Source organism: Nuphar pumila, chromosome 1 (assembly GCF_984573655.1).
Source record: "Nuphar pumila chromosome 1, dmNupPumi1.hap1.1, whole genome shotgun sequence".
Lineage (NCBI taxonomy): Eukaryota > Viridiplantae > Streptophyta > Magnoliopsida > Nymphaeales > Nymphaeaceae > Nuphar > Nuphar pumila.
In genome coordinates, this window is record NC_143249.1 from 53,794,859 (window position 1) to 53,821,045 (window position 26,187).

Consider the following 26,187-nt stretch of genomic DNA (forward strand, 5'->3'; position numbering starts at 1 on the left):
AATGCTACTGTCTAAATACCTACCTAACTGAGTGTGTCAAATGATGAAGTATGCTCGTGGACTGAAGGATGGGCTTAGAAGACGAGTCCTTACTATGGGTCCTCAAAACAATACTTTTGAAGAAATGCAGTAATTTAGTGATTGTTATGTGCATGAGAAAGAACCCACAAACTATGACTAATTGCCCTTAAAAGATCCACTGCACAAAGGCAAATTTTTTGAAGATATGCAGTAATTTAGTGATTGATGTATGCACAAGAAAAAACCCACATACTATGACTGAATGCCCTTAAAAAATCCATTGCATAAAGGTGCATTGTTGATTCACAAATCAACATTATGTCATACATGAATGTATTAATCATCAACTAGTGGGTAATTTTATGGAAAGATCAGATTCAAGAGATAGCAATTTCAATATATTACACAAGGTTTATGGTAGAGAGCAATTTTGATTAGTCTTTTTATAGCGTGTACATATTCTACCTATTTCTCTAATCAACTAATAGGTGTTGGTCTCGTCATGACACTTTCTTCTATCATCGTCTTTATAATACAAGATAAACAATTTCTTATGTAACTAAATTCAAGGATAACTGTAAACAAGAGGACAAAAGAGACTTACATGAAATTGAATTACAAAAAAATAGAATAAGCTATTGAAAATGCAAAAATAACTTGAGAATTATGTCATTTTCCTCTTGTCATATGTATAATACTTGTTAAACAAAAGATAAACAATTAAATTTGAGGATAGAGGTTTACCAAATTAAGAAAAAAAAGATAAAAAAAAAGATACATGAAATTGAATTAAAAAAAAAATAGAATGACTACAAAGGATTACAAAAACCTCACTAAGAAACTCTAATTTTATGTGAACAAAACTTATATATATGAGTAATGTGCCCATTAATGCCCTTCAAAAATCATAGTTTTCATTATTTTTTCTCATATCTAACACTATAGATGTGATCTACAGGTTTGTTTAGTGGGATCCAACTTTTGGATCACTGGAATTTGACCTATATACAGGTTTTTTCGGTGATCCAAAATTAATGGCTATGAAGGCACCAAATTTTCTTGACTCATAAAAATATATTTTTCTGTCAAAAAAACATGATCCAAGAGTCGATTCCTACTAAATCGGGCATTAAAAATGTATCTAACTGTTCATATCTATCATAAAATACTTTAAACTATGGGGCCTAATGGGGCAGAACAAGAAAAGAGGAGCTAATATGTTTAGTTCTCTCTCTCTCGCGCGCTTTATATATATATATATATATATATATATATATATATATATGAAGAGTCACATTTAGTGCATGTACGAAGCTTCACAAATGTAACACACGAGGGTCAAGAGATTCACTTAAAGGTAACGAGAATGTTTATGAACCTAACAACTTCACATGCTAAATATGAGAATATTCAGTAGGTCTACAACTGAGGTTAGAAGTTTTTCATATATGAAGAAGGTTCATGAGTCGTCTATGTATATCTCAGTAGGACGTTTGTAAGTGTATGGCATGAACATGTTGAACTAGAACCAGAAAACACGTGAAGGTAAGGACATTCACAAAATAACTTTAAGGCATTCGCTTGTTAAATAAAGTCGAGTTGCATTCACAGCTTCATATATAATGTTTGCGAATATGAGGCTTTTGTGAGTGCTAGATTTTTTCATATAATATTAATAGAAGGTTTACTCAATATATTTTTGAATGTATGTCCAGACTTTATTTGCATGATGTATGCACGAAGGTCAAAACATTCACATATGTATGACGTGAAGTTGTTGAACTTGAAACATAAAGCATTGCGAAGTTAGGGACATTTGCAACATACATTTGTGAAGGTCGAACATATATTTGCAGAAGTATATCCTGATTTTATGTGAGTCTTAGTTAAAAGAAGTTTGCATGACATTGCACAAATGTCAAGACTATCACAAATGTATGGAGTGACCTGTCAAGCTGGAAATTTTAAATTGTAGAAAGTTTGCATTGGGCTTATAAATCTCAAAAGATCCATGCATTTCATATGTGAATCTCCTATGTTTGAATTCAAGATAGCCATATTCACAAATGCTTTATTCAAATTTCCTAAGGTTTGCAAATTGATTATGTGAATCTTCTTATTATTGAGATGAGATGATTGTTGGATGGCATATATATTTATCGAAGGATAAAAGTCAAGAATAAAAAAATTTATATGTGAAAAGGATTTTGGAAAATTATAGGGTATTTATGAAATCGTGTCATTTACAAGGACAATATGGTTATTTTTTGTTTTTGCAATTTGTAAAAGGTTTTCAAGAGGAATTATCTGAGCACACCAATGCCCTCTTTGGTCTTAAGAAGTGGTAAGGAGATTTTAGGGAGGGTGGTGTATGTTCTCCCCCGATGATGCACTGAATCCCACATCTCGTGTTCGGGGGTCCGAATGAGCGTCACGTATATAAGCACATGGGGCTCGTATTCTCGTGTATGTTGACATCACTTAGCATCGAAGTCTGGTGCAGTTGCAAAGACTTAAGTACCCTTTCTTGCTATTCTTGCCATAAAACGACGATTTGAGAAAATGATAAAAATGTCCTCCATTCAAAAAAAGAGAAACAAACGGTTCAAAAAAAGGACAAACATGTCCTCCATCCAGAAATTTGAGGATGATGTTAACTCTTTAAAGTCTAAACAACAAAATGAACCTGTGTCGGCGATCCGATGGTGATTCGGTGAAATTACCCTGAGCCATCAAAAATGTTTGTTTGAACTTTTCGTCATCATCTTCTTCTTCCTTCTCCGTGAAACACTGTAAAACCCTCTCTCTCTCTCTAGAGAAGAAATCAAGGGAGGAAAAGAGTCAGTGATCCGATAGTGATCGTCATCCTCTTTCTACTAGCAGTGGCCGGAATGCTGCTCTAGTCCAGCGGGAAACCGATTGTGGCGGCTCCTCCTCCGCCTTCGAGGGACACCTACAACAGAATCTTCCTCCAGTACACCTACAACGAAGTACAACCTCCGGCTTTCCCCTCATGAACCTCAAGACTGCCATCGGGATGGCTGGCGACTATAGCCTGATCACGGCGAAGATCGTGCTCAAGGGGGAGGTGTTCGGCATCGAGATTTATAAAAATCGCTTGGTGCAAAAGAAATGGCAAATCACAAAATCGAGTAGAGATTTATGACAATCACGTAGAAAAAAAAATTAAATGGCAAATCGCTATGTGATTTTCGTAAATCGCTATATCGAGTAGCGATTTACGAAAATCACGTAGCAAAAAAAAATGGCAAATCACTATGTAATTTTCGTAAATCGCTATATTGAGTAGCGGTTTACGAAAATCATGTAGCAAAAAAAAATGGCAAATCGCTAAATCGAGTAGTGATTTATAAAAATCGCACAGTGAAAAAAATGGCAAATCGCTAAATCAAGTAGCGATTTACGAAAATCGCATAGCGAAAAAAAAGCAGAAAAATCGTGGGAAAGGGTGTTACGAAAACCTCAAGCAAAAAACAATTGAAGGAAACATGAGCACCACGATTAAACAAAACATTTTATTGCTCTTTTTTGATAGTTACAAGAGGGAAAGAAAAAAAAAATTATACAAGGCCCTAAAAAAAAATTGGTCAAACGGGACCTGCGCTGAGGGGAGCCCCCAGACACCCCTCATCTAAGGGCCAAAACTCTAAATCAGGCTCCACAACTTATCAAGTTGAACGATGCTACAGTCAGTGGTAAGGTCAGTCGATGCTTGATGGAGCAATGTAGGATCATCTGCTGGATGTGCACAGAAGTAGAAAGAGAAGGGAGAGAGAGTGAGAGGGTTGATGTTCATGGCCTTCTCCATGGGAGATTTCTTTCTCGGATAATCCTGTAGTACAGGGACTGAGTCTTAAATAACCATCTTCGGGGTACTTAAGTCTTTGCAACCACTCCTTTTCTAGAATCGTCTTTTTTTTTTGCCACCAATAGAGGAAAGGGTACTTAAGTTTTTGCAATCACATCGGACTCCAACGCTAAGTGATGTTGACAAACATGAGGATACGAGCCGCCGCACATGCTTACATATGTGGTGCTCATTGGGACCCCCGAACACAAGATGTAGCTAATGGCCCTCTTTGGGGGTTGGGGGGGGGACATATAACCTGCTTCGGAGATTTTAGGAATTAAACAAGAAAAATGTTATAATGTGGTCTGATCCGCTTTGCTATGGAAGCAGATCAAGTTTAGCATAACAATATTGGACATCAGCACACCTTGACTTGCATTGGATTTGGATATGGACTGAGCCAATATGGACCAACATTCAACTTGTTCCTGACTTGCCATGTCAATGGTTTTCTACAATATTGCAAATGATTGTGAAATTGGATTTACTAAAATAATTCTCCATTTGTCGTGTCAATGGTTTTCTTACAATTATTTTTTTCTTTTTTATGATGAGGAACCCTTGCCAAGAATGGTGTAACTTAATGGGCCCACTCATTTGCAAGGTAAACCCTGGAAGGGGTCGCTGACATCCAAGCCCTTACGGAGCCCACCAGTAGGAACATGTACACATGGTGAGAGTCTAACCTGGGACGAAGTGGTCAGCACTTTCTCCCCAGCCCCACAGCCATTCGAGCAACCCAGTTATTTCAAACGAAAAGTGTATGGGAAGGCACAATGAATCATAAAGAAAACCTTGAGAATGAGAATTTGTAGCACTTTTAATATTATTATTAACTTTTTTTTTTGTGATGTAGATACAGTAGAATAGAAATTGTTGACTATCATGACAAATTTCCAGAATAAGAAGACAACAAATTTTGAAGTGCCTGGAATATCATGGGCGTTCAACCTGCAGCTCCGTCACTGAAATTAGACTGTAGGTCACGTTGAGTTCCACTTGATTTAGACTGTAGGACGTGCTTGGTTTCTGGTAACCTTGACCACTATTGGGCTTCTAACAAGGTGTTTGCCATCAGACCATGTTAAGCTCCCAAACACGTAACCATCACTAGCACCCTCCTTAACTTCAGCAGTCACTGTAAATTGCTTCTCTTCGCCAACCTCCTTGAACGTCAAGAACTCTGGCTTCACTGTGATACACACATGAGGTGGTGACTGGATAATAGCCCTGTAAGTTCCAGGGGTGTCGACGTTCTTGACGGTTCTAGAGGCGGTATCTGATCCGTTAAGATCAATGAAAGAAATCGAAGGGTAATTGAGGTCTCCAACCTTAGGCACCTGAGAGGGGCAATGGGCAGGGATGTTCATATAAGAGAACTGAAAAGAGGTATAACCAATGGCGCAGAGGAAGTTAACATAATCATCAGTGCTGCAATCGTAAACCAAGCCTGGGTCCAAAACGCTGGTGGGCCTAACATGACCTGCTCCATAGCTAAATGGTGTTGCATTCACTAGAGACGCATTGAAGATTGGTTCCCCGGTGTTGCTGTTCGGGCTCGCTTAATAAACAAATACACGAAACAAATTAGGATTCACCAGTAATATCTACTTGTAAGAGGATTCACGCAGGGAGTATAAATTTGATGGGATAAGTTAGGACACGGCAGAATGGAGCATAAATGCAATATCAAAACTTGTCACAAAGTAGCAATATCAAAACTTGTACCATATAAGACTGAAGGCAGTCCTGATACCTAGAATGTTCGTTGTATCATATGCATCACGAAGAAGTGATTAATTCTCACCAGTGGTCATAATTGCAGACTTAATAGCAGCCGGACTCCAATCAGGATGAGCCTTCTTCAACAAGCCAACAATACCGGCGACATGAGGGCATGCCATTGATGTACCAGAGTCGACGAAATACTTCACCCGGCGCTGGTCGGATGGAAGTAATGTCACTGGTTTAGCCTGAGAGTAAGCTGCAAGTATGTTCACTCCAGGTGCAATTACATCAGGCTGCCATGTAAATGAAAGGGTCAACCACACAATTACAATGACCCAAGGATCAAGACGTATATCAGTTTATTCCTGAAGATTATCATGGGTACTTTACTTATGCTGACCTTGAGAATCCCCTCAGTTATAGAATTAGGCCCCTGGCCTGAGCACTCATACATGACTGGTGCAGGTTTTGAGCCAAGTGTGGTGACCAGAGGAGAAATATATGCTACGGGAGACCTGCATGCATTAACAAGGTTCTTGGTTATACATCCTGCTGACTTCATCAGCTTGTTAGAATGAGTGTCAAACAGGAGCTTGATCTTAGTCCGGTTATCCAAGCCAGAGCTCGGATTCCTGTATTGTAATGAGTTGGACTCGAAAGCTTGACCTCCAACTCATGCTGTTTATGACGTTGGCATGCCCATGAAAAGAATAATTTTTGGGATGTCATTAACAGCTTCCAATTTAGGAGACACCATTATAAAGATATACTTCATAATAAAAACTTGTTGAAACAGTCCAGAATCAAGGTACGTAACTTCAATTGACAATTAAAAAAGAAAAGTTAAAATGATTCCTTGAGATACAAACACAAAAATTGGTTATCTAAAACAATACCATATGTAAGATTACCCACACTCGTCTCATTGTGATATTCAACATAATAGTATGTAAGTTAAACCCATAGAACAATTGGTTTTACAAGAGATTGGTTCATTTATCGTCAATCTGAAAGCCCATGTTTGAGGTTTGATTGCTTTCTTAAGGGTAGGGTTTTGTGTAGGCCTAATTATAAGTTTACCCGAATTCGATCAAGCTGAGGTCAAATATCTTGATTTTGGCAAACACTCCAATGTTAAGAAAGAAGAGATCATGAACAGTTCTTTTGACCTGGGTATGTTTGGCAATCAGGTGAAACGTGGCTAAGTTCATGAACTCCAACATTCCTGCTGTTCAAAGCAATTTTCTCAAGCAAATGTGCGGTCTGTTAACAAGAACAAGGGCATATGGAAAAGCACCATACTTTGTGGAACTGATGTAGTCATAGACCTTCTGGCCATCTGATGCAGTGACTTGAACGGCTGGAAGCACGTGAAAATCGGCCGAGAATCTGTTTCCGGTATCGGGATCATTGCACAGGATCATGCCGATTCCTCCGGCCTTCTGTACTGCGTAGCCCTTTATAACTCCGTCAATTATTCCAAGGTAGCAAGCCACAATCTTTCCCTTTGTTTTCTCTGGATCAAGGCTGTCCTCTAAACAAAAACCACTGGTAGTTTCAAACAAAGAGAAGTTGCATTATTAGTACAGGACAGAACAAAAGCAAAGCCATTGATCAAGTAGAAGGCAATACTGAAATAACTTACGCAGCAGTACGGTTAGAGATTTGGAGGTCATGCCCTGAAGCCAATGGGTAAGACCCTTTTGGCAGGGATGCTGAGGCAAGGCTTTGTCCCTAATCAAACAGGGGAATCGTTTATTAGTAAGTAAATCAAAATGTGGCAGGATTTTACAAGAAAGGTTTCTAAATCACAATCATTCAACAACCATCAGAGATGACCAAAGTTGGTTACTAGAACTCAACCCTGCTGCTAGAGAAACAGAGCAGTGAGACTAATGTTTTAGTCGGTGATGTTTCTATTAGTACCTTATGAACTCCGACGTCTCTACAACTACTTATAAACCATTGATGAATGAGCTTACTATGTAGTGGTCGTTATGGTGAACTTGACAATCTTGAAAATTGCACGAGAGAGAAACTGCTCAAACGTAAACTCAAATAACATCTGTTTGATAGTCTCAAGCATCAAACATATATAAACAAGGTGATTAATACATCACAGTACAAATCTCAAATACATAAAAAGAGACAAAATACAACTTATCTCATGAGAAATGCTTTCTTCGCCACCATTGCAATGGTCTTTCTTTTCCTCTAATTTTCGTGCTTCAATATACAGCCCTCATTTTCTCTTAAAATCGCCTTCAAAATGCCTCCATTCCATTATGCTAGGAATAGGGCTCTCAAGGTGGCTAGGGTATCTACCACCATTTTCCCTTCTCTACTTTTTTTCTTCTCTTCTACGCCCCCCTTTTTCACCCCTCTTGAGCTCATACGAATTTCTTTTTCTAAAATACCCTTTCAAAATGAAACCCATTATCAATTTTAAATATATCAAACATTTCCCTTCCCAGTCGAATAACCAAAATGGCGTTAAATTGGGTTTAATTTTCAACAAATCTCCTTAAACCCAATTTCACTTCATTTCTTTTATGCCAAACATAACCTTCAACCTTTTAAATACATCAAACTTTAGCGGCTTTGAAAACATGTCTGCTACTTGCTCTAGTGACCGACAATGCATTAACTTCAGTTCTTAGTCTTCATCTTGTTTTCTAACAAAATAAAACTTATTGTCAATATGCTTGCTTTCATCATAGAAGATCGTGAACTTCACCAATGAAATTCCCGGTTTGTTGTCAATGTATACTTATTTTCATTGCTTTTTTTTGATGAATTTCCAAAAAATCAACCAACTCTTTAACCTATAGAAAATGGCACACGAATTTGCGACAACCAACTCCTCTTCAGAAATAGATAGAGTGACAATGAGTTGCTTGTCATAACACCACATGAATACGGTGTCATCCATAAACAAAGCAAAACCAGAAGTATTCTCACAATCCGTATAACCAACAAGACAAAAATAATTTGCAAATAAATAAAATAAACCATGTTGAAATGTACCTCTTATGCAGTGAAGTATTTCTTTTGTAGCATTGAAATTTACGTCATTTGGTGCTTCCATGCATCCACTCACCAAGCCAATTCTATAAAGAATGTCTGGCCTTATATGCATGTCAAATACCGGAAGATTCCAGCAAGGCTTTTGAATTAAATAGGATTCACATTACTATCACGAGCACCCTTCAACTCAATTCCACACTCCACCGGTGTGTTTGCAGGATTGCACCCATCCGTCTTAAACTTCTCGAGAATTCTTTTTTCATAGCCACTTTGAGAGATAAATATGTCAACTTTTATTTGCTTTGTGACATCAACTTCATATCGGTCATTTCAAATTCACGAGTCATGTTCTTCTTAAACATACAAGCATACTATACTATCAAGATGTCATTTTTTTTATTCATCTTCTTGTATACTATACTATCAAGATGTCATTTTTTTTTATTCATCTTCTTATATAAGACCTGTTCATAGGGGCATTTTTTAAAATCATGCATGTGGTGCTTGCTTCAAGCTGTATAGTGCTTTCTTTAACTTATAAACTTTATTATTCATCTTCCTTCTTCATATAACTCGATGGTTATTCAACATAAAAAGGCCATTCATGAAGAAAGCCGATTTCATATTCATTTAAAATAATTTTCATCTATTTTATACCACTATAAAAATCAATAATTTAACAGTTTTTAATAGAACAATAAGAGAAAATACCTCTTTATAATCAATGTCTTGCTTTTGCTTGTAGCCTTGTTTCTCTATTTCACCATTTGCATTCTTCTTGTAAACCAACTTCACACATGCAGGTTTGTGCCCGTGTGAGAGAGTGGTTAAGTGTCATGTGTCTTCCCAATTGATTTGATTTCATTATCCATGGATCTTTTCACTTCTCTTGATTTGCTTCTTCAAAGCTTATAGGGTCACAATGTACAAGAAAACAAAAGATAACTGGATCATCATCAATAACATCATTTTTAATATATATATATATCATTATTATTTTTTGTTCTTTGAAGCCTTTCACTGGAACTCTCTTAGAGTAGTGAATTGAACGGAGATAGAGAGCAACTTGGATGTGATTAAGGGCTATGCATAGGAGCTTGTGGTCCTCTTTCTTGCTCTTCATTTTCAATGTTAATGCCAACTTCATTTACAACTTAGTTTCCTTCTAATTATATGTTTCTTCTTCCTTAAACTCAATATCTTTACTTTTAAACACTTTCTCGGTGATGAGGTTATATAAGTTATAACTCATTGTGTGCTCACTATAACAAATAAAAGTGCATTTTCACTTGTCTTCAAGCAGGGTTCTTCTTTCTTTGAAGATTTTAGCATAAATAACACACTTAAAAACTCTGAAGTGTTGAACATTTGGCCTGTAGAAACTTCATCTTGAACTTTACAATCTTTGTTAGACATCTATTGAGAATATACATAGCACATGCTATGACTTTGACCCAAAAGTCATTAGGCAAATCATTTCCTTTCACCATGCTTCTTGCTATATCAAGAATGGTTCTTGGAATGCATTTGAGATGTACTCATCACCTCTATCATACCTCAATACTTGATTTGATAACCACTTTTCTTTTTTACAAGTGCCTTTAACTCTTTGAAAATTTAAAACACATTGGATTTTTTCTTCAAGAGATACACCCATGTCTTATACTATAGTCATCAATGAAAGTGAGAAAATAATTATTTTTAAGTGACATAAGCTCTAAATCTCCAAATATATCAGCGTGCACAAGTTGCAATGGCTTTCTAACTCTTGACATGCATCTTCTTGTAAAATTCCTTCTATCTTGCTTTCCAAGAATACAACTTTCACAAACTTCATGTGAATTATCAATCATAGGAAGCCCCTTTACCATATTCAATCACGTCAAGGTCTTCAATCCAAAAATATTAAGATGTATATAACCCAAATGTCACAACCATAACTTATCATGCACAATAATCTTAAGGCAATTGACTATATCATTTTGAATATTCAATGTAAACACGCAGTTTTTGCTCATAGTCACACTTGTGATCAACTTATTATTCTAATCTCTTGTACAAAGTGCAAGATTATTCATGTGTATGTCATAACCTTTTTCTAAGAGTTGCCTAAAGCTAAGAATGTTTATCTTCATTCTGGCATATAGTAAACATTAGAAATAAATTTGTGGCTTCAATTCTTCAATTAGATTGAATTCTTGCCTTTGCCTTTCACCCGTCTTTGAGAGTAATCTTCATATGTGACATTGCCTTTGATGGCTTCATTAAGCCCCACAAACATCTCTTTGTTGTCATACATATGATTGCTTTCATCGGTATCTATATACTATACATGTGATGCACTTTCGCGCCATTATATACCAAGAATATTGTGCTCTTCATTTCATCTTTTTTTATTTTCAAGACAATTTGCATATGGACCAACTTTATTATCTAACTTTCTCTATATCCATAGCAATATTGATCAAACTTCTTGCAACTAAAGGATTGCACATTCTTTTTATCATAGCCTTGCCAATTAAAGTTACAATGCATTTAAATTTTATTTCTCGTGTTCACCATTATAGGAATTGCCTCTATCACCTCTTCCTATTGGACCACATCTTCTTCTCCGGTTTCTATATCCTCTTTCTCTTTGTCTCTTGAAAGACTTTCTTCTTTTTCATCCTTTAAAGAAAATTCAGTTTGAGTTACGTTCTCTAATTAAATGCTTGACTTCTTGTTTATTCTTTGTTTATGTAGTTGCAAGAAACCTATGAGTTGATCTGCCATCATGGAGTCCAAATCTTTAGTTTCTTCAATGGCAACCACCAGAGGTTCATACTTAGAGGTAAGGGAATGGGAATGATGAATCTTCTCTACCACACAAACATCTTCAATCTTTTCACAATTTTTCTTCAATTGATTTAGTCAGAAATGGATTAAGTATTATTAATGTGCAAAGTTTCAAAATTAACTTCTACATATGCAAACCTAACCTTCATAACTTTCTCAACACCCTTGTTTGATGATGATGCATTGATAATCATCTCAAAATTTGACTCATCTAAAGGTTGATATATAAAAAACAATGTTTTTTTTATCTCACTTTATGAATCCTTAAGAGTATCGTTTTCATTTTGGTTCAAAGTAGCTTCTTTTTTTAAACCTCACTATAGCTTTTCTTTATAATTCTACACAACTCTTGTGAAGTTAAAACAACCTTCATTTGAATACTCAACTTATCATAGTTCTCCCTATACAATACAGGCACTCGAAAATGAAACATATCAAAAAATTAGTATGTATTAACAATAAAATCTCTGACATCAAGTTTGTGGGCCTAAAAGAGAAGCAAGGAAAAAAATCACAAGAGATATACACTCAAATAACATATTCTATTTGATAATCTCAAGAATCAAACATAGTAACACAACAAATTTTAAATACATAAAGAGCAAAAAAAATACAAAACTCATGAGAAATACTTTATTAAACGCCAAAATTGCAATGATATTTTACTCTAATTTTCATGTCTCAATATCCAGCCCTCATTTTCTCTTCAAATCACCTTCAAAATGCCTCCAATATGCTAGGTAGGGCATCCGCCACCATTTCCCCTTCTTCTCTACTCTTTTTTTCTCTTACACCCTCATTTTCACGTCTGAGGGATCACGCAAAAATTTTCTTTCTAGACACCCTTTGAAAATGAAACACATTACAATTTTAAATGTCACACATTTCCTTTCTAAGTCAAGTGACCAAAATGCCTTAAAATTAGATATAATTTTCAACATTAAACATATCTCATGGTAATTTTTAAAGTTTAAGAGAAAACTTTGAACACTAACCTCGAGAGTGATGCTATTGCCAAGAGTCACATAAGAAACAAACTTCCTGTCTATTGTGCTTGCTCCAACGGTGATTAACCATGGAGCCACATTTCTCACTGTGCCCGGTGTAGGCCCGTCGTTTCCGGCAGCGCTGACCACCACGATCCCTTTTGTAAAAGCATGAAGCGACCCGATGGCGACCCCATCGTAATAGTAGTCAAACGAATGGAGTCCAAGCGATGCCGAGATCACGTCCACACCATCAGCAATGGCTGTATCAAAGGCAGCCATGACGTCGGCATCGGCGCATCCAACGCCTCTCTCCAATGAATTCCAGCAGACTTTGTAGGTCACGACACGAGCCCTGGGAGAACCACCCTTAGCAGTGCCATTAAGAACACCAAATATGTTTGCATTGCGCACAAAGCTGCCTGCTGCAGTCGACAGAGTGTGTGTACCATGGCCGGCATGGTCACGGGGAGAGACGAAGTCTTGCATGGTCACCTCACCACCATAGCCAAGGTAGAAGTAACGGGCACCGATCAACTTCCTAGAACCATCCACAAGTCCAAATATATGTATATAAATAAGTATGCAGTCAGGCTGCATCATTATGAGATATAAGATGAGATAAGTTAGATCTTCCATGGGCTGCATAGAATTTAGAAAAAAATAAAAATAAAAAAAGGGGCTCCATCACATAATGAATGGACGCAGCAGGTGTGTTCCAAGGATTCACATTTGTCCTTCCAAAAGCAGTTCATCTTTCTTTTAATTCTCAAAAAATACATAGGTTTCTTCTGGGTTTTCAGGAAAACCAATACTCTTATTACTGCTTATAAGGGAGGGAGGATCAGGTGCAATGTGATTGTACACTTTTAGTGTGCTGCTGCACCTGAACACCCGACCATCTCTCGGATACAGTCTGTCAGCTGTGGGACCCAACAGCAGAGGGTGGTGCAGCAACACACTTAGAGTGTGCAATCACATTGCACCTGATCTCAATTCCCTCTAAGGCGGTGCAACAAGACTCCCACGGAAATAAAGCTGTCCTTACACGGGTGTTGTCCTGTGTTTGATATGCACGGACAAGGCAGTCCTGGCCAGTGTTTCCAAAGGGGTTGCGGTAGGACACGCCAGTCTGAGTCCGGTGAGCTCTGGACAAACACTGCCCAGCTTGTCCAGAGCATCAAACTCCACCTAAGAGATTTCCGCTCACTCTCAGATCAACCATTTGGTTTGAATAAGCACATTCTGGATGACCACATTTGCAACGGTTCCTGTACAGTAAAAACTGGCCGAACTAGGATTCTGTTATATAGGACCTAGTGTGATGCTCTTGATATTGGACTTATTTAGTTTAGACACAATACTGGTTAGATATGAGTCGACATGATCTTATAAGCTCATGAAACCTTCCACGCAAGGAGGAGGAGGAGGGTTGTAGGAAGCATACTTGTTGCATTTAAAACCATGTGGGTCAGTGCCATTCTCGCACACTCCTTTAAACCTCGCAGGGACTGGCCCAAAACCTTCATCGTTGAAACTCTCTGATTCTGGCCAAACTCCTGGCAACACCACAAAAGGAGTACATATAAGAAATTTAATATGATGGAAAATCACAAAGATGACTTTAAATATGACCAAACACAAGGGTGCAAGTATGGATCAATTCAATTCAATAAAAAAGAAAAGTCTCATTATCGGGACTCTTAAGTGAAGAAAAAATTTGTGATCCAGTAAGGGCTGGTTTGTTTCGTTCCCATTAAAGGGAACGGGCTTAATTTCATGGGAATGGGCAGTTCCAAATTCAGATACATTTGAATGTTTGGATCAAATCCTTACTTCTGATCCAATCACTTTACCAAAATCAATTATAATTAAAGTTCTATATATGGAGTCGCACAAGGATCCATATTCTTATTGATTCTCGGAGGTTGGGCTCACCATGTACAATAGATGCAACATTATATGTGAAATATAATGAAAATTATTAATCCATGTGCACAAGCATTGAAATCCGTCATCCAGTGAAGCAGACACGAATTTTTAAAAATTTCAATCAATTAAAAACTATTTTGCTATATTTAACTGCATAAACAATGTATTTTTGATGAAATGATACGAAAATTATATATTAAACATATTAGGATGATATCCATATGTGTCAGTATCCATGTCATCATATCATGTCTGAGCGTGTCCGGTCGTGTCACTAAAGACGCGTGAGCAACATGGATGACGCATACATACCGCTGTCCACGTTCGCAATAATCACATCTTCACCGTAGTTGGTCTTCTCCCATATTGAGTTTTGTAGAGTCAGGCCATCTTTCTCCAGGCCCATGAATTCCCATGATCGGGTAGTGTAAAGTTTATGAATCTTGTTGGGAAACACGGACAGCACATCTGGGTGCTCTGCAAAACAAAATTGCAAAAGATACTTTGCATAAGTTACAGATAAATAATTGCAATTTATTGTCTGTAAAATCATTGCAATTGTAGTTGGGGCCTCATAATACAAATTGTTTTGACTCAATTTAACTTCATAAATGTGTTCAGTATGATCGGTTTAGTATGAATCGACCCTTGATTCGTGTTTTTCCGTCGAAAAACTACATAATTTTGAATCAGGGAAATTTGGTGCAGTTATGACCACCGTTTTTTTGGATCGCTAGAAAATCCTATACAGACATTAGATTTTGTTAATCCAAGAGCCAATCGCAGCTAAATTGAACATCTAGATCACATCTATGAGGATAGATTCCCAAAAGCTGAAAAATTAAAATGTGTTATGTCAAATTGTTTATATATATATATATATATATGTATATATTGCATTGAAGATAATTAAATATACTAACATGCAAAATAAAGCATGCTAAATCTATCTATACTGTTTATCCAACACTTGGTGAGTAGATACATGAAAACATGAACGTGTAATGCTGAAATAATGTGTGTGATATTATTTCCTTAAAAAGATCACATATCCATATTTTATATGATTATATTTTTTGAAAGAAATATTTAATATGATTACTTGCTATCTCAGCGGCTTCCTCCTCCTCGAGAGTGGCAGCAAACCCATTGATATGATTTGTGTAGGAGTAAAAGACGGCGCTTTTGGCCTTCTCAGTGCTGCAGAAAGTCACAGTGCAAAAATTTTTAAAAACAAAAAAACCTTTCATAGTAAATACGAACAACACAAGTTTATAAGGTTAGTAGACTTTTTACCTTCCTAGAAAGGTTCCAAGGAAATCATAATGGATATTTCTGACATGCTCGTGATCTACGTCGTCTAGTGATGCATGAGAATGTTTCCCCATGTACACGATATATGACTACCAACATCAGAAAACAATTACGCAAGTTAATGTTTTGAACTGATCAAGGTAATTCCTTGAACATTTTTTTTCATTCCTTAGAAAATTTTCACACCCAAAATATATATATATATATATATATATATATATATATAGAGAGAGAGAGAGAGAACCTTTTTGGCTGCATAGGTAGGTGTGAGGTATAAGCAGAAAAGGATAGCAAAACAGAGGGGTACCCGAGAGCCCATCTCCATTCTGAAATGATGTCTGCCTATGGTCCCCCACCCTCCAAAAGCAGAGGTTGGTCTCCTTTTTATACAACTTTTGAAGCCAACTCCTCACCAGTAGCCAAGGAAGTTGGAAACATTCCCACAAATAGAATTTGCTCCTATTTTCAGGCGACTGGAAACTGTTTACTTTAATTAGTGACTTTCTGGAGACAGAAAATCATTGGTGCGAGTTATGGTTGTTAATGGGTCGAGTTTGACAGGCACTCGACCCGTATCAAATCCTATAGGGTCATGGTTTGGCGATAAAGGAGGAGGTCCGATTAGAACCCGGGTCAGACCCAGAAGGTTCGATTAGTATATGGATCTGGGTGTGGTTTGGAAACTTTCATACCTGACCTGTGTCCAATCCGAGTTCCAATTAAGACTCATGATTTTTCAACGTAATAAAGTTAAAATAATATTTTTTTACTGGGTATGGACCGAGTCTGGTTCATACAAACTTCATATATAGGACCCGAATATGGTTTTCATATGACAGACCTGGTACCAGCACCTCAAAGTCAGATCCGCATTCAGACCCACCAGGGTTAGATCCAGTTCCACCTCGTTAACAACCCTAGGGAAACCAAGTCCAGACAGATTTTTGAGGCGAAGCTTTTGGTTTCCCACACTATTTTCTAAATTTAGAAGCTTATTACAATGCCACGTAGTTTCAATATTTGAAATGGTCTAAATATTCCATTGATGATAGGGTGGTCGCCATCCAAACTCTTCCAAAATGTCACTCTCCACCATAAAGTAACCTCACGACTCTTCTCCAATCATCAATCGCGCATTGGCAGACTTTGGTTGATAAAACCCCAATCAGCAAGAAGTGCACCCAAATTTGATCTTGTGACAAGGGATGCCCCTTATGGGTTTCGAACTCTTGATGTCCTCTCAATTAGGTGAGTACTAGGGAGCCCTTGTGGGCTATTTGCAGACATTGAGTTGGCACTACTTTTGTTTTTTCTAAAAGGCAAGATGGGGTTAGGCAGACCCCTACCAGTAGGGGTGGCAAAACCTGACACGACTGCCTCTTAGGCGGGTTCGGGTTTGGCTTAAACTAACCCATTTAATAAACGGGTCGACCCACCTAACCCGTTTATTAAACGGGTCGGGTTCGTGTTAGGGGTATGCCAACCCGGCTGACCCGTTTAATAAACGGGTTAGGCGGGCGGGTCAACCCGCCAACCCGTCTGCCAACCTGCCAACCCGACCCGCTAACCCGCCAACCCGTTTACCCGACCCAACCCGTTTATAAACGGGTTGGCGGGTCAGGTTCGTGTTTGCCACAGCCGACCCATTTAGTAAATGGGTCGGGTTCGGGTTGAGGTATGCTGACCCACCAACCCGCCGGGTTGACCCACCAAGGGATTGCCACCCCTACCTACCAGTTATACAACTATATCATTGGGATTGGTGACTTGCACTAGCAGCTCCTACCAGGCAAGAAGAGCCCCCTTTGGTTTTAGTTGGCACTACTTGACAATGGCAATCGAGAGCTCTATGGTTCTCTAATCACCACATTGCATAAATAAATTTCATGGCATTATGGAGATTTTCTTGGCTAGGGAAAATCTCGGATTTGCATTTTTTGTTCTGGGAAAATGTCAGAAAAACAAAAAGTTTCATGAACATAATAAAATTAAGCATGAATATATGAAATACAAATCGAATTATGAAATGCATAATGCAAAGCTAATGTCACTACTTGGTGATTTTGAAAATAGTATGAGCATGATTTTCTATTATGTTGATGTTAAAAAAAATGCTTTAAAAAAATGGTGATATTTTCAAAATGACGGAGGTATTTGTCAATATGTCTCATAGCACCCTTGGTCAAAGTGACAAATATGACTTTTTTTTCAGAAATATATGAAAATAACAACTGGAATTATTTTACCAATGGGGGCTCCGCTTGTCTGGCATGAGCAGTTAGTGCACGTCACCTTGTGTTGGAACGCTGCAAGTTGGAATCCCAAAAGGTATGGTTGTATTACTGGTTGGGGTCTGCCTAACCCCAGCTTTCTCTATCCAAAAGAAACAGCAGGAATTATTTTTCTTGTTAATCAGTTTTGAATTTCAAATTAATTTGATTGCCAATATTCGTATCCATAAGAACTCCAGAAAAAAAAAATCAATTTCACACAAGGAAAAGATTGACATTATCTTTGTGACACTACGTAAATCCGAGCCATTTTTTTTTAATTTAAAAGAATAACTTTAAAGAGATTAGCACAGCGGAAGAACAATTACTTAAAAGGTTTCTTTTTAAAACAAAGGGGGAAGACAAACTATTTTAAATTCTCCATTTTTTTAAAGCCCGAGTAATGTAAAGGAAATACTTTATAATCAGATCTCATTTGCAAAGTGGAACAAAACCATTATATATATATATATATATATATATATATATATATATATATATATATATATATATATATATATATATATTTTTTTTTTTTTTTTTTTAAATTCCATACAAAATTCAATGAACTATCAGCACTATTTACAAAATCAATCCACAATGGATTACAATAGTATATTTTAAAATATAAAAGTAACAAACACGTTCATTATTGGGTCAGTCCTTCTCGAGAAATGCATACTAGCAAGAATAGATCTCTGAAGATGCCTCGAAAGAATATCAAACCAAAACGGTGATCTGATGGCGTTCAAGAATATGGTCAAGGGATAGTGCCTCAGTTCCCGTAGCAAAAGCAAAAGAAGTGTGTGTGCAAGGTCATACTATAAAGCGGGGCATGCGACGGTGAACGGAGGAGGAAAGCGACAAACGATAAAAGTGGCGAGGCGATGGCAGTGCAAAAACTGAGAGAGAGAGAGAGAGAGAGAGAGAGAGAGAAACCAAAGGCTCACCCTCGGCTGAGAGCTGAGCTCAAGCGTGCAATTCGGCCACCCTTGCTCTACAACCATGAGAAGAAAGAGAGAGACGTTGGCTGAAGCCCTCCTCCTGCTGACAAAAAGAAAATGGGAGAGAGAGAGGGAGGGAGAAACGGGGTGCAGTGGGAAGTCACCGGAAAAAATAGGGTGAGAAGAAGGGAGGCACTGACGAGGTTGGCTCGAGAAGGGAGGTGGTGTTGGCCTTCCGACGAGACCAGGGAGGAGGGGGACAAAAATCGAGTCGCTGGGGTGGTAGGCAAACAATGGGACAGAGAGGGTTGCACCATGAAAATAAAGGTAGAAGAGAGTGGCTGGCCTGCAGGGGCACCGAAAAAACCATGGCACCAACGAGAAGGGGGAAGGGGTGGCTGGTAAGGGTCACCAGAGGTGGCCATCGGTGGTGCAGCACCGACAGTATCCGAAAGAGGTGGTGGTGAAGGGAGAAGAACCGGGTAGTGAGCGAGGGAGGGTGTGAGAAGGAACCCGACCTTTAATGGGTTAAGGTCGGGTGGCTGGGGTATTTATAACCCATGAAACGGCTCTGGATCAGATCCATACCGTAACTAAAATTTTTTGAGTTGAGCCCCGATGAACACACTTTATGGCTAACTGGTTCCCAACCTGGTTATTGGAACCTGGTCCCCTAGGGACTGAGACACTTGGTTGGGTCCTAGCTGCCATGTGGTCAATTGGGGCTGATAAAAAAGACCAAATTGCCCTCAAATGCAATTAAAATCAATATCGTTGGGTCCTCTAAAACCTAAAAATGACCTTGGTCAAACCCTAAATAACAAGGATGCCATCCAGTCAATAGAGACTTGTCGAAAATGGTCTTCTCAGTATTAACTGGGTTAGTCAATACAAAATTGGATGACAATATCCCTCGAGATAGAAATACCTTTGAAACTTTCTCAAAATAACTATAATACCCCTAGAACTAGCCGACTTCAAAGTCGGATTAACTTCATTTTTGATAAAATAAAGATCGTTCTCTTTGAAATTTTGATACAAATGCAACAACATACTCAAAAGTCATAAAATATATCTCTAAAATTTTCATTATCCAAATATTATATATATTTATAAGAATACAAAAAGATGTCAAATATTACAATCTACCCCACTAAAAGAATCCAACCTCAAAATTCAAGCAAACAATATAGATATCGATTACGTATATCGGCTTCTGGATCCCAAATGCATTATTTAATGCCATGGCAATGCCATCTCACCTTGACAAGCAGAATCACCTTGTTCCTCAAGACCTTATCTTGACGGTCCATAACCTCAATAGGGTTCTCTTCCACTATCAAATCCTCTTATACCTCAATATCCTCAAGTTGAATCATGTGAGATAGATCACTGACGTACTTTCTCAGCATTGAAATGTGAAACATGTTGTAGATTGGCAAAAATTATGGTGGTAAGGCCACGTGATAAGCTGACGCATCCATGTTTTTCAATACCTCAAAAGGTCTAATGTACCTATGGCTCAACTTGCCCTTCCTATCGAAATGAAAAATGCTTCAAGTAGGAGAGATCTTCAAAAAGACGTGATCTCCCACTGCAAAAACTCTTTTGCCTAATCTAATGTGTCGACAGTTTTTGATGAATCATTTACACTTGATCCGAATAATTTTGAATAATCTCTGGCGACTCAAGAGCTTTCTCCCCAAATTCGCTTCAATAGTTTAGAGATCAGCATGGCCTCTCATACAAAGATTCACACTGGGCCATATGGATACTCGCATGATATTTGTTGTTATATGCAAATTTTGTTAGCTTAACATGCTTATCCCACTCTCTGAACTAGTTCAAAACACAAGTGTGGAGCATATCCTCCAAGGTTTGCATAGTCCTCTTTGAATGACCACCTATCTAATTATGAAAAGTGGTACTAAACTTTAAATTTGTACCGAGCATGCTATGCTACTGTTGCTAAAATTATAACAAAAAAAATCATGGATCACGATCTAATACTATAAATCGTGAAACACCATGAAGATGAACGATCTCATCAACGTAAAAATTCAACATCTTCTCCATAGATATTATAAGATCCATAATCTTTTAATAAAAAATCTGAATAAAACTAAGAGGTATTTTATGTAAATTTATCGTATTAACCCAGAATACAAAATGAATGAATTTTGCAATGCTAATTATACTTAGGACGTATGTATCCTCAAAGAAATATGTTCAAACAGTCAAGAAGCCATAACTCACTCTTTGGACAAATTTAAGAAATTTTGCAGAGCCAATTCGCTTCGTCTCATCGAGATAAAGAAACTAGTTTACTCATATTTTTTTGCTAAAAATATTGATAAAACCCCAAAAATATGTAGGACCGACAAAAATACATGTAAACTGGAAGTAAGGTGTCCTGTGATGCAACTTTTTCAATAAAGTATTTTCAAAATATATTTTTAATAGAAATGTTTGTGCAAATCATGCATCAAATAATAAAAATTGGTTCACACTAGTGGTGAAGTTTAGGTCGATCTCAGGGAACGAGAAATACTTTGTATTCAAGCACACAACTAAACTACGCTTTATTGCCAAAAAAAAAATTAATTACTTGAGTAAATAAGGAAGAGAGTGCAACCCTCTGCCGAGAACTTTAAACAAATGAATAATGGCCTCATTACAAACCCAATTAATAAATAAAATAAATAAAATCCTAATCTAAAAATAAAAGAAAAGGTCATAATTTCATTCACATGCATCTCAACATGATTTGGGTCCCTCATCAGACCACCCAACTCAAACTGATGAATTAAACTCAGAATTACATCAAACACAAGTTCTTTAGTTGTTCTAGGGTTGATCCATGCAATACCAGGCTAAACAACCATTACCAAACTCAATCTAGAAGAAAAACATATTTTGGTTGCAAAAGTTGACTCTATCAACCCAGGTACCCTGAGTGTCGACTCCCAGAAAGCAAGAGTTGACCCTTAGGTCTGCCCAAAAGCTTGTGAAACATTTAGGGGTTGACTCATGTATGTCATAGCTTCGGGCACCAAACCTAAAACAAAAATATGCATTTGGACAGAAATTTTTAAAATCTTTATTCTAACAAATCCACGAATCTGCCAATCCTCAAAATTTTTGAAAACATATTTATAGAACACCCAACTCTATAAGTAATTCAGTTTTCAAAAAACATTTATAATGAAGGTAGGAAAATACCAATATTCTAATTTTCGAAAAACTTTATTTAAAGAATAAAACTGAATTCCCAACTATTCAATATTTTATAAACTATTGAAAAAGCATACACAAATCTAAAACTTTTAAAAGTTCGGGAAACCCTTTTCAAAAAAATGCACAAATCTATGAACTTCCAAAAATTTTAGAACACTTTTCTAAAATATATTTAAATTTGAAATTATTCAAAATTATTAAAAAATGTGCTTAAACTCATAAGTTTTGCAAAACTTTAAATAAACAACAGTTTTCAGCAAATAAGAATATTTTATTATCTTTAACAACAACCTTTTCAAATTATTATCAAGTTAAAACTGAAAGCTTTTCTCAAGAAAACTCAGTCTAATTTCTTAGGAAAAATATCATTTTATGGTGCATAAAACTTCATTTTCCTCATGCATCAATTATACAAAACTACTTTCCATAAAATCATTCCAACAGGCATAATCCATACGAAACTTATTTCTAACACACACACATGCATTCAAGCATGTGTATAACATGTAAAAATACACAATTGTTTTTCAAAGAAAACTACTCCCTTATACATTTCATTTACGATTTCATGCATTTATGAAAACAACTAGCATGATACGCATTATCAAAAATCATATTTAGACATTTTTAGAAATATTTTTCTAAATCATGTAATGTGCCTACACATGTTGCTACTATGAAAAGATAGATCGAGTCTCCTACCCTTTTTGAAAATTTGACTGGTGAAGTCTTCAAAAAGTGTAATAATAATTAACACTGTCATTATTGGGTCGGTCCTTCCCGAGAAATGCATACTAGCAAGAATATATCTCTGAAGATGCCTGGAAAGAATACCAAACCAAAACAGTGATTTGATGGCGTTCAAGAATATGGTTGAGGGAAGTGTCTTAGTTCCCATAACAAAAGCAAAAAAAGTTTGTGTGCAGAGTCACACTACGAAGCGGGGCTTGCGACGGTGAACAGAGAGAGGGAATCGACAAATGATGAAAGTGGTGAGGTCATTGGCGATGGCAGCACAAAACCTGAGAGAGAGAGAGAGAGAGAGAGAGAGAGAGAGAGAGAGAGAGAAACCCAAGGCTCACACCCGGCTTGAGAGCTGAGCTCAAGCATGCAATTCGGCCACCCTTGCTCTGCAACCACGAGAAGAGAGAGAGATGTTGGATAAAGCCCTGCTTCTGCTGACAAAAAGAAAATGGGAGAAGAGAGAGAGGGAGAAATGGGGTGCAGTTGGAAGTCACTGAAAAAAATAGCGTGAGAAGAAGGGAGGCACTGATGAGGTTGGCTGGAGAAGCGGGGTGGTGTTGGCCTTTCGGCGAGACCAGGGAGGAGGAGGACGAAAATCAAGTCGTTGGGGTGGTAGGCAAACAACAGGAGAGAGAGGGTTGTACCATGAAAATAAAGGTAGAAGAGAGTGGTTGGCCTGTAGGGATCACTAAAAAAACCATGGCACCGGCGAGAAGGGGGGGAGGGGTGGTCAGTGAGTGTCACCGGAGGTGGCCATTGGTGGTGTGGCACTGGCAGTAGCCAAAAAAAGTGGTGGGTGAAGAGAGAAGAACCGGGTGGTGAGAGAGGGAGTGAGTGAGAAGGAACCCGACCTTGAATGGGTTAAGGTCAGGTGGCTGGGGTATTTATAACCCATGAAATGGCTCTAGGTCGGATCTGATCCACACCCTGACTAAAAAAATTTGAGTTGAGCCCGAGTGAACCCACTTTGTGGCTAACTGGTTCCCAACCTGGTTACTAGAACCTAGTCCCCAAGAAACCGAGACACTTGGTTGTGTCTCAGCTGCCATGTGGTCAACTGGGGCTGATAAAAAAGACCAAATTGCCTTCAAATGCAATTAAAATCATCATTGGCTTCTCTAAAACCTAAAAATGACCTTGGGCAAACCCTAAAATAACAGGGATGCCATTCAGTCAATAGAGACTTGTCTGAAATGGCATTCTCACTATTGACTGGGTTGGTCAACACAAAATTGGATGACAATGTCTCTCAAGATAGAAATACCTTTGAAATTTTCTCAAAATGACTATAATACCCATAAAACTGGCCGAGTGTGCTTCAAATTCATATTAACTCCATTTTTGACGAAATAAAGATTGTTCTCTTTAAAATTTTGATACGAACACAACCACTTACTTAAAAGTCATAAATATATCTCTAAAATTCTCATTATCCAAATATGATATAAATTGATAAGAATACCAAAAGATGTCCAATATTACAATCTACCCCACTAAAAAAATCCATCCTCAAAATTCAAGCAAACAATGTAGGTATCAATTACCCATATCGGCTTTTGGATCCCAAGTGCATTATCAATGCCATGGCGATGCCATCTCACCTTGACAAGCAGAATCACCTTGTTTCTCAAGACCTTATCTTAACGGTCCATAACCTCAATAGGGCTCTCTTCCACTATCAAATCCTCTTATACCTCAATATCCTCAAGTTGAATCATGTGAGATAGATCGTTGACATACTTTCTGAGCATTGAAATGTAAAACACATTGTGGACTGACAAAAATTATGGCGGTAAGGCCACGCGATAAGCTGACACACCAATCTTTTTTAATACCTCGAAGGGTCCAATGTACCTAGGGCTCAGCTTGCACTTTCTATCGAAATGAAAAATACTTCAAGTTGGCGAGATCTTCAAAAAGACATGATCTCCTATTGCGAAAACTCTTTTGCCTTGTATAAGGTGTCAACAGTTTTTGATTAATCATTTACACTTGATTTGAATAATGTTGAATAATCTCTGGCAACTCAAGAGCTTTCTCCCCAACTTTGCATCAATAGTTTGGAGATCGACATGGCCTCTCATGCAAAGCTTCATATGGGGCCATATGGATACTCACATGATATTTGTTGTTATGTACAAAATTTCTTAGCTTAACATGCTTATCCCACTATCTGAACTAGTCCAAAATACAAGCGTAAAGCATATCCTCCAAGGTCTGCATAGTCCTTTTTGAATGATCATCATTTCTAAGGATGAAAAGTGGTACTAAACTTTAAATTTGTACCAAGCATGCTCTGTAACTGATGTTAAAATTATGACGTAAAACACGAATCATGATCTGATACTATATATTGTGAAACACTATGAAGATGAACAATCTCATTAACATAAAAATCCGACATCTTCTCTAAAGATATTGTAAGACCCATAATTTTTTAATAAAAAATCTTAATAAAACTAAGAGGTATTTTATGTAAATTTATAGTATTAACCCAAAATGCAAAATGAATGAATTTTGTACAGCTAATTATACTTAGGTTGTATATATCCTCAGAGAAATATGCTTAAACAGTCAAGGAGCCATAACTCACTCTCTGGACAAAATTAAGATATTTTGTAAAGCCAATTCGCTTCATCTCATCGAGACAAAGAAAATGGTTTACTTAAATTTTTTTGCTAAAAATATTGGTGAAACCCCAAAAAATGTGCAGGTCCCACAAAAATATATGTAGGCTAATTATGGAGACAATCATCAAATAAAGAGTCATACACTAAGAAGTCTTCTATGAAAATCTCAAGGATGTCATCCACCATATGAGAGAAAATAGCCATCATGCACCTTTAAAATGTTGTCGGGGCATTACAGAGCCCGAACAATATTTTCTTAAACGAGAAGGTGTCATATGGACAGTGAACATATTCTTCTCCTGGTCCTCATGGTGAACGACCACTTGATTATATCTTGAATAGCTATCCAGAAAATAAAAATAGTGTTGGTATGTGAGTTGTTCTTATATCGAGTTAATGAATGGCAGTGAGAAATGATCGTTTTGCATTGCGTTGTTCAATTTTTTATAGTCGATGCAAACTCGCCACCCTGTGGTAGTCCTCATGGGGATGCTCTCTCCTTTATCGTTGATGGTGATGGTGAGCCTAGATTTTTTGAGGACAACCTGGATTGAGCTCACCCATTGATTGTTTGAGATATGAGATAGATGTTTCTTGTGTCCAACTACTTGACTACCTCCTTCATGTGGGGATTCAACTTCCTTTGCA

At 37.4% G+C, this 26,187-nt stretch overlaps 1 protein-coding gene across 1 annotated transcript in view; it reads right to left on the bottom strand.

The window, feature by feature from the left end:
- Window positions 1–4,896: 4,896 nt before the first annotated feature.
- LOC149848937 (subtilisin-like protease SBT5.3) overlaps window positions 4,897–26,187 on the bottom strand; it is a 41,299-nt gene continuing 20,008 nt past the window's right edge. Inside the window, exons 5-15 of the mRNA XM_090005929.1 lie at window positions 23,899–23,972; window positions 15,697–15,803; window positions 15,503–15,600; window positions 14,713–14,877; window positions 13,916–14,027; window positions 12,478–13,009; window positions 7,266–7,354; window positions 6,923–7,168; window positions 6,021–6,135; window positions 5,700–5,913; window positions 4,897–5,453 (exon numbers count right to left, since the gene is read on the bottom strand). Coding sequence (XP_089862055.1) covers window positions 4,897–5,453; window positions 5,700–5,913; window positions 6,021–6,135; window positions 6,923–7,168; window positions 7,266–7,354; window positions 12,478–13,009; window positions 13,916–14,027; window positions 14,713–14,877; window positions 15,503–15,600; window positions 15,697–15,803; window positions 23,899–23,972 — 2,309 coding nt within the window. The remainder of the gene's footprint in view (window positions 5,454–5,699; window positions 5,914–6,020; window positions 6,136–6,922; window positions 7,169–7,265; window positions 7,355–12,477; window positions 13,010–13,915; window positions 14,028–14,712; window positions 14,878–15,502; window positions 15,601–15,696; window positions 15,804–23,898; window positions 23,973–26,187) is intronic.